At 49.2% G+C, this 13,024-nt stretch overlaps 1 protein-coding gene across 12 annotated transcripts in view; it reads right to left on the bottom strand.

Moving 5' to 3' along the window:
- LOC140403903 (activating transcription factor 7-interacting protein 1-like) overlaps positions 1–13,024 on the bottom strand; it is a 256,189-nt gene that overhangs the window by 117,465 nt on the left and 125,700 nt on the right. For all 12 annotated transcript variants that reach the window (XM_072492132.1, XM_072492126.1, XM_072492134.1 and 9 more), the window contains one exon: positions 8,650–8,700. In XM_072492132.1, the coding sequence (XP_072348233.1) occupies positions 8,650–8,700 (51 nt within the window). The remainder of the gene's footprint in view (positions 1–8,649; positions 8,701–13,024) is intronic.

Here is a 13,024-nt window from a genome sequence, read left to right as displayed (position 1 = left end):
AGCCTAAAAGCTCAATTTTTCTTCCAGTTAGAGGAGCTTAGAACCAAACAGAATCAATTATTTTACTTGTATCCACCTCTCTCAAAAAAGGGAAATTTATGTTGTCAGTGCCTTTAAGGAAGCAATCTTGAAAGAAGGGACGATTTTTAATAACCGGTTTTCTTTCACTGGCTGAAAATCAGCTTTAAACAGTCAGTTTTCAGCAAACAAAAATTCCATAGATCAAGGTTACCACACACTACCAACCACGTTTAAAATCAGGTCATGGTCGTCACCTAAATCCCCTCAAAATCCTAATGACATCAGAATTATATGTCATGGCACTTCCAGGATTAACAGCATAAAAGTGTAAAAGTATCCATAAAAATGGCAATTACATTTAGTACAAGCACATTTTATGCTTGACATCCAATAAATGCCAACACCTCTTACATGCTAGATCCTATAAAAAAACCTCATTGATATCGTGGACTTAAGAAATATTCTTGATTTTGCTTTGCTGTAATACTAGCTAGCTGTGTTATAAATTGGGCGGGTTTATATCACTCACCTAGAATCTACAAGATAATGAGAGCTAACTTGCAGTGATCTGTGAAGTCAATGACACCCAAAGATTAAGTTACTCTCAAAAATTATATATTTTAAATATATAATATTGAAGATTGACACTTGCAAGTTTACCCATCAGGGTTCCAGTCTCGGAACCAGAACAAACCATGAAGTTCCACAAGATGAGAATATATTTTTATATTTTAAATCTTAAGCAAAGTATTTGATCCTTATGAGCATTTCCTTCCAAGTGCTGGAGCCAAAGACAACCCTTTTCAAATAAACTGTAAAAGGGTAACCTGTGAACATACTCAGGATTTTCAAAAGACATTTGACAAGGTGCCACATCAAACGTTATTACACAAAATAAGAGTTTATGGTGTAGGGAGTAACAAATTAGCATAGATAGAAGGTACATGAATCACAAAAGTTAACATACACGTACAGCAAGTAAAAGCAAATGGAATGTTGCCATTTATTGCAAGGGGTATGGAATATAAAATAGGGATGTTTTCCTACAGTTATACAAGGCAATGGTGAGATCACAACACGAGTACTGTGCACAGTTTTGGCCTCTTTAACATAATTGCAAAAGTAGCAGTTCAAAGAAAGTTAATTTGACTGATTTCTGGATGAAAGGATTATCTTATGAGCCAAGGTTGGGCAAGTTGGACATGTATCTATTGGATTTAAGAATGAGAGGTGATCTTATTGAACCATACAAGATCCTGAGGTTGCTTGACAGTAGATTCCAAAGAATGTTTCCCCTTGTGGGAGAGACAAGAATCACGGAACAAAATTTGGGTCTCCCACAGGAGAGGAGAAATATTTTCTCAGAGGGTCACGGGTCTGGGGAACTCTTTTCCCCAGAGAGCAGTGGAGGCAGGGCGTTACATATTTTTAAGACAGAGGTAGATTGACTAACAAGGGAGTGAAAGGATACCAGGGGTAAGTGGGAAAGTGGCTGGCTGAGCAGGCTTAAGGGACCAAATTGTCTAACACCTGCTTCTAATTTGTATGTTTGTATATAAAAATAACAAACATGGATTTTGTTCTATTTGATTGCATTTTATTTTTTTTAATTTTGTGAATGTAAGGCTACTGACTCGGAAGGGATATGGGACTCTGCAGGACCGCTGATTATGCACCCTACCGCTGATGTTCAATCACAGTTTTTGACCATAAGTATATGCTAAATTACTTTCAAAGACCGCTGAATTTCACCTACACCTTTAATTTGAGCAATTAACTCACAACCAACATGGATTTATGACCAACTTTGAATACCAATTCAATTTGCTGTTACTATTAGGGTCAATAGTTCTTTTATGGCACTATCCTGATGAGGTCATTAACACTATTTCAACATAAACTTAAAACCAGATATAACTAATGTCTTCAATATTTTTAGCTTTTTAAAGTAGGATTCTGTTGGCAATGTATTTGGAGATATACTGATGGAGCAATGATCAGAAATCAAAGTTACTTGTAGTCAATTGTGGTATCCAGTTTTCATGTTGTGAAGGGCGGAGTTTATACTCGTGTATGAACTATCCTTTACAATCATTTCAGATTAAATTATCGCATAAAGACAGGGGTTATCTTACAGTTGTCTTATTTGTTCCATGAGCAAGGTTACTTACGTTAGTACCGTCCTAGCAATTTACTTGGGAGACTTTATAAGACCAAGCATGTGTTTTAATGGAATTTAAGAGTTAATTTTTTCCCCCAAAATATGTGTCATTGGAGGGAAACATCACTTGCCATTTGTGCATGTAGAAATCATGGTTGTGCAGCTCGTTTCTGAACTGCATGGCTAGGAAACAGTTTTGGATCATAAGTATATGCTAAATCATTTTCAAAGACCACTGAACCTCACCTATCCCATTAATTTCAGCAATTAAATCACAACCAGTGCAACTTTTACCACTGACTAAAGCATATTATTTAATAACATCTGGCGGATTTATTGAAGGAATGCTATCAATGTTTAAAATGTTGAAGACTGGATTTCCAGTGGCGGCTATGAGGGAGTAAGTCACATACTTGGTGGCTCCCGCTCTGGCCGGACTTTTGGACCTTTCTCCCTGACTTTTTTGTGGTTTTGAGTTTTGGCTTTGAAGGCGCAGATAATTTGGCTCTGGATCCACGCATTGGTGGATGGAACGGAGAACCCCAAGGGACCGAAAAGGAAGAAATAAAAAGATAAGCAAGGGCTGAGTGGAGGCTGCGGCTGAAGACAACATGGCTGATGTCCAAACCCCTGCTGCGACGGCCGAGCCATCGATTGAGGAGCTGATGCAGGTCATCCAAGAGGGCTTTGCCAGACAGAAAGGGACTGACTTGACCTGATAAAGGAGTCGATCGATCGGCTGGAGCGCAGGCTGGATGCTCAGGATCGGACGATTCAGAAGCTGGAGAAGGTGCTGACGGACCAGGAGGAGCACCAAACAGTGGTCGAGCTGGAGGTGGGGATGCTGAAGGATCAGCAAAAGAGACTGCTGGAGAAGGTGGAGGATCTGGAGAACAGAACTCGCCGGCAGAACTTGAGAATTGTTGGTCTCCCTGAAGGGGCTGATGCTGGCACGTTTGCGGCGAGTATGTTTCAGAAGCTTCTGGGGGAGGGGGCTTTTCCCCGACTGTTGGAGGTGGACAGGGCGATGGTGAGGAAGCCGCGGCCAGGGGACCCACCAAGGGCGATGGTGGTCCGGTTCCATAGACTTTTGGACAAGGAATGTGTTCTCCAGTGGGCCAAGCGTACGCGGAGCTGCAAATGGGACAATAGCATTTTGCGTGTTTATCAGGACCTGAGTGTGGAGGTGGCCAGAAGGAGGGCAGGCTTTAATCAAGTGAAGGCGATCCTGTATAAGGTGGTGAAATTTGGGCTGCTATACCCGGCGCGCCTTTGGGTTATGCACGAGGTACAGCACCATTATTTTGAGTCGCCCGAAGACGCGATGGACTTTGCCAAGAAGAAGGGGCTGGTGCTGAACTGAGGACTTTTGGGATTTAAGCTGTAACTTTTCTGAGTGATGTTTATATGTTTTGATTGTTGTTTTTCTTCTGTGTTTAAGTTTGAGTGAAGATGGGGGAAGTAAAAGTTATTCGGTTCTATGGGGTTTCGGTGTTTTGATGGGGGTGGCTGGCAAGGGCTTTTTACTTTTTGTTACACTATTGGGGGGGGGGGCGGTTCTTTGTGGGTTTTTCGTTTTGGGTTGTTTCCTATGGTAATTGGGAGATTGTCTGGGGTTGGTTTGATGAGGGAAGTGGTTTCGATGGGTTGGGGGGGGGGGGGTGAGAAAGAGTAGGGAACAATTGGCGCCAGAGGCGAGGGCCACGAGACTAGCTGGGTGAGCTAGTCAACGGAAGCACAGTGGAGGGGGGTGGGGTGGGGTGGTGTATATGTTCAATATATGGCAGGGGTTAGGTTACGGAGTGGTGTTGCTGGGGGGGGCGGGGGGGAAGAGTTATTCTGCTGACAAGGGAGGGACTTAGGTTCAGACACAAAGAGAGGAGATTGGGGGTGAGGGCTGCCAGGTGGCGGGCCGATGGAGCTGTGGCACATGGGCTGGAGGCGGGCCCAGGAAAGGGGATGGCTGATCGGCAGGGGGGGGGGGGGGGCGGTGCCCCCCAACTAGGCTGATCACCTGGAATGTTAGAGGGTTGAATGGGCCGGTCAAGAGGGCACGGGTGTTCGCGCATCCGATGGTTCTGAAGGCTGACGTGGTGATGTTGCAGGAGACACACCTGAAAGTGGCAGATCAAGTTAGGCTTAGGAAGGGCTGGGTCAGTCAGGTCTTTCATTCGGGGCTGGACACCAAGACTAGAGGTGTGGTGATTTTAATCAATAAGCGGGTGCAATTTCAGGTGGGCAATATAGTCTCGGACGGGGGGGGGGGGGGGCCGTTATGTCATGGTGAGCGGCAAGCTGGAGGGTAGGACGTTAGTCTTGGTTAACGTGTACGTGCCAAACTGGGACGATGTAGAATTCATAAAGAGGGTACTGGGGAAGATACCTGACCTGGACCCGCACAAGCTGGTTATGGGAGGGGATTTTAATACGGTCATCGACCCCGGCCTGGACCAGTCGTGTCCAAAAACGGGGAGAGTGCCAGCAATGGCAATGGAGCTGTTAGGGTTCATGGAGCAGATGGGGGGGGGGGGGGTTGACCCATGGAGGTTTAGGCAGCCGACGGGGAGGGAGTTCTCTTTTTATTCGCATGTGCATAAGGTTTACTCCCGGATTGATTTTTTCATTTTGAGCAGGGATTTGCTGGCGGGGGTGGTGGACACTGGGTACTCGGCCATCACTATTTCGGATCATGCCCCACACTGGGTGGAACTGCAGGTTGGTGAGGAGAGCTTCCAGCGCCCGCAATGCAGATTGGACGTGGGCTTGTTGGCGGACGAGGCGGTGTGCGAGAGGCTGAGGAAGTGCATGCAGAACTACCTGCAGGTCAATGACATGGGGAAGTCTCAGCAGCGGTGGCCTGGGAGGCGCTGAAATCAGTGGCGAGCTGATTTCGATCAGGGCTCATAGGGACGGGACGGATAGGGCAGAGACGGATCGGCTGGTTAAGGAGGTTCTACAGATAGATAGGAAGTATGTGGCGACCCCGGGGGTAGAGCTTTTAAGGGAACGTCGGAGGCTGCAGGCGGAGTTCAGGGTGTTGCCTACAGGCAAGGTGGTGAAGCAGCTTAGAAAGGCGAGGGGTCCGTTTTACGAACATGGGGAGAAGGCCAGCAGAATGTTGGCACAGCAGCTTAGGAAGAGGGAGGTGTCCAGGGAAATAGAGGGTGGTTGATGGGGATGGGAATTTGGTAGGGACTCGGCGAGGCTAAACAGGGCGTTTAGGGACTTTTACAGTAGACTCTATCGCTCGGAACCCCCCCCATGGGGCCCCAATTAGGGCCGAAGAAATAGGGGAGGGCTTGAAGGCAATGCAGTCGGGTAAAGCCCCGGGGCCGGATGGGTACCCGGTGGAATTCTACAAGAAATTCTCGGGGATATTAGGGCCGTTGCTGGTCAAGATTTTTAATGAGGCGAGGGACAGAGGCGTGCTGCCCCCGATGATGTCACAGGCCACTACTTCATTAATGTTGAAGCGGGACAAGAACCTGGAGCTATGCGGGTCATATAGGCCGATCTCACTGCTTAATGTGGACGCCAAGCTGCTGGCCAAGGTTTTGGCCTCCAGGATTGAAGATTGTTTGCCGGAGTTGATTATGGAGGATCAAACCGGCTTTGTCAAGGGCAGGCAGTTGGTGGCCAATATAAGAAGGCTGCTCAACGTGATTATGATGCCCCCGGAGAGTAGAGAGGTTGAGGTAGTTGTGGCCATGGATGCGGAGAAGGCGTTCAATCGGGTGGAATGGGGCTATCTATGGGAGGGGTTGGGGTGATTTGGGTTCGGTAGGGGCTTTATCGACTGGGTTAGGCTGTTGTACCAGCCCCTGGAGGCTAGTGTAAGGACGACTAGGCTGACCTCGGACTATTTTAGACTATACCGAGGAACAAGACAGGGATGCCCCCTCTCCCCACTGCTGTTTGCGTTGGCTATAGAGCCGCTGACAATTGCTTTGAGAGCTTCAAGGGGCTGGTTCGGGGGGGGGGGGGGGGGGGGGGGGGGGGGGTGTGGAAACATAGGGTCTCGCTGTATGCGGACAAGCTGCTCTTATATGTAGCAGATCCAGAGGCAGGGATGGGTGAAATCATGGCGACATTGGGGGAATTTGGCTGGTTTTCGGGATATAAACGGAATATGACAAAGAGCGAGATGTTTGTAGTCCAGGCAAGGGGACAGGAGGGGCGGCTGGGGGAGTTACCGTTTAGGTTAGTGGGGGACAGGTTTAGGTACTTGGGGATACAAGTGGCGCACGACTGGGGCCGGTTACACAAATTGAACTTGTCCTGGTTGGTTGAGCAGATATGGGGAGAGTTTCGGAGATGGGATGCGCTACCGCTGTCGCTGGCTGGGAGGGTGCAGACGGTTAAAATGACGGTCCTACCGAGATTTTTATTTGTATTCCAGTGCCTCCCAATTTTCATCCCGCGGTCCTTTTTTAAGAGGATTTACAAAATCATTCTGGGCTTTGTCTGGGCGGGTAAGTCCCCGCGAGTGAAGGTGATGCTCGAGAGGAATCGGGGCGGGGGGGGGGGGCTTGCCGTGCCAAATTTCAATAATTACTATTGGGTGGCCAACATTGCTACGATTAGGAATTGGGTGGTGGGGATAGGGTTGGTTTGGGAGTGGATGGAGGCAGCTTCATGCAGGGGCACCAGCTTGGGGGCGTTGATAACGGCACCGCTGTCGGTCCCGCCGGCGAGATATTCCACCAGCCCCGTGGTGGTGGCGGCCTTGAGGATCTGGGATCAGTGGAGGAGGTACGTTGGAGCAATGGGAGCATCGGTTTGGTCCCCAATATACGACAACCACCGGTTTGCTCCGGGGAGCTTGGATGAGGTGCGTCGAGTATTGCGAAGGGTAGGAATTGAGAGGATGGGGGACCTGTTCCTGGAAGGGAGCTTCCGTAGCTTGAGGGTGCTGGAGGAGAAGTTCGAGTTGGTAAGAGGGAACAAATTCAGATATTTGCAGGTGCGGGACTTCTTGCGCAGGCAGGTATCATCCTTCCCGCTCCTGCCACTAAGAGGGATCCAGGATAGGATAGTGTCTAGGGCAGTGCTTTTCAAACTCTTTTTCTGGGGACCCATTTTTACCAACCGGCCAACCTTCGGGACCCAATCTGGCCAACCTTCGCGACCCACCTTCGCGATTCACGCCAGCCGACCTGCGCGACCCACCATTTTCTCTTACCTTGTTTGCTGCTGACAAAAATGGAGGAAATGGTTTGGGGTCCCTTTGGCCCCAATGTCTCCCGAACTTGGAAAAAAAAGGCTGCGACCATATAAAAACAAATGCTGCCGCACTGCGCATGTGTGCCCGATCATCGGTGTGCATGCGCATTTTGCACATGTGCACCGATGATCGGACACGCACGTGTAGTGCGGCCGACTTTTAAAAAAATCTCTTCCTGGCCATTTTGAAGGCTGCTTGGATCTGGCATTATTAAAAGCCGGCTGCTGCGCGCGGATTTACGCGATCGGGAGCGCCGCGACTGATGGCTCCGCGACCCTCCTGGCACCCGCCCGCGACCCGCCGAGTCGCGCCCCCGAGTTTAACAATGCCTGGTCTTGGGGATGGGCGTGAGAGGGGAGTGTCTCGGACATTTATAAAGAACTTATGGGGGCGGAGGAGACGCAGGCCGAGGAGCTGAGGCGTAAGTGGGAGGAGGAGCTTGGGGGTGAGATGGAGGATGGCTTATGGGCGGACGCGTTGAGCAGAATCAACGCGATTGCTACATGCGCAAGGCTCAGCTTGATCCAATTCAAGGTGGTCCATCGGGCCCACATGACAGTGGGCTGGATGAGTAGATTCTTTGGCGTAGAGGACAGGTGTGTAAAATGTGCGGGAGGACCAGCGAACCATGTCCACGTGTTCTGGGCATGTCCAAAACTTAGGGAATATTGGCTTGGGTTTGCAGACGTCATGTCCAAAGTATTAAAAACAAGGGTGGCAATGAGTCCAGAAGTGGCGATTTTTGGGGTGTCGGAAGATCCGGGAGTCCAGGAGGAGAAGGAGGCAGATGTTCTGGCCTTTGCCTCCCTGGTAGCCCAGAGACGGATATTATTAGCTTGGAGGGACTCAAAGCCCCCGAAGTCGGAGACCTGGTTAACCGACATGGTGAGCTTTCTCGGGCTAGAGAAGATTAAGTTCGCCTCGAGAGGGTCTTTGTTAGGGTTCGCCCGGAGGTGGCTACCATTCAATGACTTCTTCGCGGAGAATTAATCGTCATGAAGACTGCTTTACTGTGCCCACCCCAGTCCAATGCCGGCATCTCCACATGTTTAAAATAGTCTGCTTCATCATAAGTCACCAGCCTGGACTTTGCAATAAAGGAGATAGTGTAAAGCGACTAGCATTGGAACATTTATGGGAAGGAGAGAAATGGAAAATAAAATACAGGATAATGGTATTCAGATACCATAGTATCTTTAATGATCAGTTTTGTTCAATATTTTCCAATGCAAAAGATACTTACTTGGTTCTTGCTTTTGTCTTGTATCAGCTTCTTGCTCTTTATGGTCTGTATCTATGAAGCAGAACGTATAAAAGCCATTGAGTCACAATATATTTCAACAGTGAAACATAGTTGAGGCAGATGTTCTACCTCATTGACAGGGTAGATGAAGGTGGGATATTTCTCTTGGTTTTTGGGGGTTGGGGGGAGGGGATGTTCTAGAACCAGGGGACACAGTTTCAAAATTAAGGGTAGGCCAAGATGCGGAGAAATCTCTTCAGTCAGAGGGTGGTGAATCTTTGGAATTCTCTACCCCAGAGGGCTGTAGGGGTTCAGTCATCGAGTATTTTCAAAGCAGAGGTCAACAGATTTCTACCAAGAGATACCGAGAATGACACCAAGAGAAACTGTGGGACGATGGCATTGAGGTAGATATCGACATGTAGTTGAATGGCGGAGCTGGCTCAAGGGCTCCTATTTAACACGAGCCATCACAGCCTTCTGCTGATCGTTTGTGCTATCAACTTGGATTGATATCTAGGCCAAACCAAAATGATTTGCTTCGAATGCTATTAATACCGGTGTGCTAATGAGAATATTACAACTTCCAGTGAAAATTGAACAGAACTGTGCTTGAAACATGTAATAACCAGCACAGGACACGGCGTGATGATGAAAATTTTCCCCGTGCTCTTTGAAGCGTACGAGCTTCCCCGCTAGAGGCGGGGTAGCTTAACCCTACTTAGATAAAAAGGTCGGCCAATCTGGCACGAACCGACAGGAGAGAGTACCTGGTGAGGTTCTACCGCTAGTCGTGTATCTAATTGTTGTAAAATAAATGTTGTTTACTTTATGCTTATTTTGAACTCCCAGCGACAAGGGTAAACCTGGAGCTGTTGACATGCAATCTATCTAGCTGAACTACCTCTCCTGCGTTGATTTTTTCTTTCTTCTGGAACACCCGCAAAATTGTGTAATTGACAATGCCTCTGGGCATTTGGATGCCTTTGACCCTGCCTTTGACCCCAGTATGGAAATCTGGAATCAGTATGCAGAGCGAATGCGGTACTTCTTCAGGGTGGCACAGTGGTTAGCACTTCACAACGCCAGGGACACGGGTTCAATTCCAACCTTCGGTGGCTGTGAAGTTTGGACGTTCTCCCAGTGGTTCCTCAGTGTGCTCTGGTTTCCTTCCACAGTCCAAAGATGTGCAGTTTAGGTGGATTCGTCATGCTAAATTGCCTGTTGGTGTCCAAAAGCATAGGTGGGGTTACTGGGCTGCAGGGATACGGTGGGGCCGTGGGCCTAGGTAGGGTGATCTTTCAGAGGGTTAGTGCAGACTTGATGGGCCGAATAGTTCCTCTGCACTGTAAGGATTCTTGACAATATCACAGAAAACGAGCGCCAAACTGCAATATTGTTCAACGTCTGCGGAGCCCCGTGATCCGGGGCCTCACATTGCCAGCGGCGCCTGGCTCGATCGACCAGTTTGTCATGTTGGCAGGACAGCATTTCAATCCAACCCCTTTGGTCACAGGTTCAGGTGCTGCACGTCATTCCAGGATTCCGGCGCAGCACCCAGTCCCAGAATTCCTGCGTTGCACATCGTCCCAGAATTCCTGCGCTGCACGTCGTCCCAGGATTCCGATGACAGGGACTCTGCCCCCTGCACGATGTGCAGGCATCACGCCAGACGGAGCCACCGGTGGCAAGAGAGTAGACGCCACAGTCTCCCTGGCCGTGGTAGGCATCGATCCAGTGGTAAGGCCTTGCATTTGGACGACCTGGACAAAAGAGGCTGAGGATTAGGCGGAGATGTATCTCAATTAGGTGTCGGCGCCCTTCATTACCCCAATTCATATTCCGGTACGGGGCAATGGATTTTTGCTCCAGATGAAGTTGGATGCCGGAGCAGCTGTTTCGGTAGCGCAACACACATCTGAGAAGAACTCTGCGCATATCGAGGATGGAGACCTGGCTGTGGGGTTTTGCATCAAATGTTTTAATCAATACGTCTACGCTCGCCTCTTTGTCATCATAACTGACCATAGCTATTCGGTATTTTTCGTGAGGACAAGATGGTCCCCCCCGATAGCCTCTGCACGGATCCAGTGCTGGGCATTGCTGTTAGCCGCAAAGGAGTACTCTTCTGAACACCAAGGACACAAATTTTGAATGTGGAGCGCTCAGTCTTCTTCCCCCACCAGTGGTGGCTACTGACCCGCCCATGATAGACAAAGTAATCGCGGTCTTCAATTTTAAGGACGCTTCGCCTCTGATTGTGTCTTGTGCGCGCCAGTGGATGCAGACTAACCCTGTGCTGGCTAAGGTGCATCAGTGGGCATTGCATGGTGGACAGTGGCAACAGCTGCCAGGAGAGTTGAAGGCGTTTTCTTCCAAGTTCTCAAAAATAACTGTGGAGGACATGAGGGTCGTTAGTCCCTGAAAAAAGGGCAGGCTTTTGTTTTGAAGGATCTTCATGCATGTCATCCTGGTGTATCCAAGATGAAGATGTTGGCTAGAAGCTACGTTCGGTGGCCAGGGTTTGATGCAGCTGTCGTGCCATTGGCCCAGAACTGCCCCGTTTGCCAGGAATATCAGAAGCTTTCCATGGCGATGCCCTTACATCCCTGGGAATGGCCGGATTGTCCTTGGGCTCGCGTTCATGCGTATTTTGCCAGTCCTTTTCTGGGCTCAATGATTCGGATCATAGCTAGAGGTCCACTGGATGACATCCATCACATCCCAAGCGGCCATAGAGCGTCTGCGGACTTTTTTTTCCGGTCCATGTCACACCCGAGGTGTTAGTCACGGATAATGGAGCCTCGTTTACAAGCGAAGAGTTTGCCACTTTTGCAAAGCGCAATGGGATTCGTCATGAGCAGCATGGTAGCACAGTGGTTAGCATCGTTGCTTCACAGCGCCAGGGACCCGGGCTCGATTCCCGGCTTGGGTCACTGTCTGTGTGGGGTCTGCACGTTCTTCTAGTATCTGCGTGGGTTTCCTCCACCTGTTCCGGTTTCCTCCCACAGTCCAAAGATGTGCAGGTTAGGTGGTCACGCTAAATTGCCCTGTTGTGTCCAAATGTTAGGTGGGATTGCTGGGTTACGGGGATAGGGTGGAGGTGCAGGCTTAGGTAGGGTGCTCTTTCAGGGGCGATGTAGACTTGATGGGCCAAATGGCCTCCTTCTGCACTGTAAATTCTATGATTCGATATCCGCACTGCCCCATCATCCAGCATTGAATGTCTAACCGAGAGAGCTATACAGACAGTGAAAAGGGGACTGAAAAAACAGACAGTGAGCTTGACGGATACCCGGCTGGCGAGATTCCGTTTTTTGTCCAGGACAACTCCTCACGTGGTGATCGGGGTGGCCCCTTCCGAGCTGTTAATGGGTCGACAGCTTCGGACGCGACTGTATTTACTGGTGCCGAACATTGGCACTAAGGTGCGTCGTAGCTAAAAATTGCATGGGAGTGGCGCTGCTCGACATCAACCTCTTTGCGACGCCTCGTATCCGACGACGCGGTCGATGTTCGTAACTTTGCCAAAGGCACTCACTGGCTCTCTTCAATCAGGTCCTGTGTCTTACCAGGTTAGTGTTCGTGGGCAGCTTATGTAGTGTCACCTGGATCTTATCCGCTCTTGGCGGTTTCTTCTTCGTCCGGTACTGCGAACGAGCTCTTTTTCAGATCCTCCGGTTCCATTCCTGGTACGTCCTGCTGTGAAACCTTCATTTTGTCACGACACGGAAATGCCGGACATCCTGTCCTCCGATTCCAACATGGAGGCCCAAACGTCTGAGGTTTCTGAAGTCGAGGTCGTGGTCCCGCTACCTTCGGCCGACAATCAGCCCAGGTGGTCTAGACGTAAGCGTTGTTTGCCGGCACAGTACACACCGGCTGATCCTACTCCTCCACTTGACGCCGATCTGCTGGAGCTAAAACGTCTTCGTCACCAGAGTGCTGCAAGTGCTGGACCTTCTTGTCAATGATTGTTTTGCAACGTCGGCATTTTCTCCTCCTCATCTTTTGAGAGGATCTAATAACCTGCACGGGACATACGGTGTGGGGACGATTGTTTTCCTCATGATCCTTGAGGAGTACGAGCGGGGTAGCTTACCCGTACTTGTATAAAAAGGTCGGACAATCTTGAACCGACCAACAGGAGAGAATACCTACCTGTATAGAATTGTTGTAAATATCATTTACTGTATGTTTATTTCGGTCTCCCCATGTCTTATTAAAAAGTAGTTCCTAAGTTTGGCTATTGAGCAGCCTTGTGACCAATCCTTGTGTGTATGCGCTGTGTGCATCATAGTCAACACACATTCTGATCAGTCACAATGACAGATGCAGAGTGATAATCAGTCAGGTTGCCTGCACCCATTCTGTT

This window comes from Scyliorhinus torazame, chromosome 29, assembly GCF_047496885.1.
Source record: "Scyliorhinus torazame isolate Kashiwa2021f chromosome 29, sScyTor2.1, whole genome shotgun sequence".
Taxonomy (NCBI): Eukaryota; Metazoa; Chordata; class Chondrichthyes; order Carcharhiniformes; family Scyliorhinidae; genus Scyliorhinus; species Scyliorhinus torazame.
This window is presented reverse-complemented; position numbering and strand designations above follow the sequence as displayed.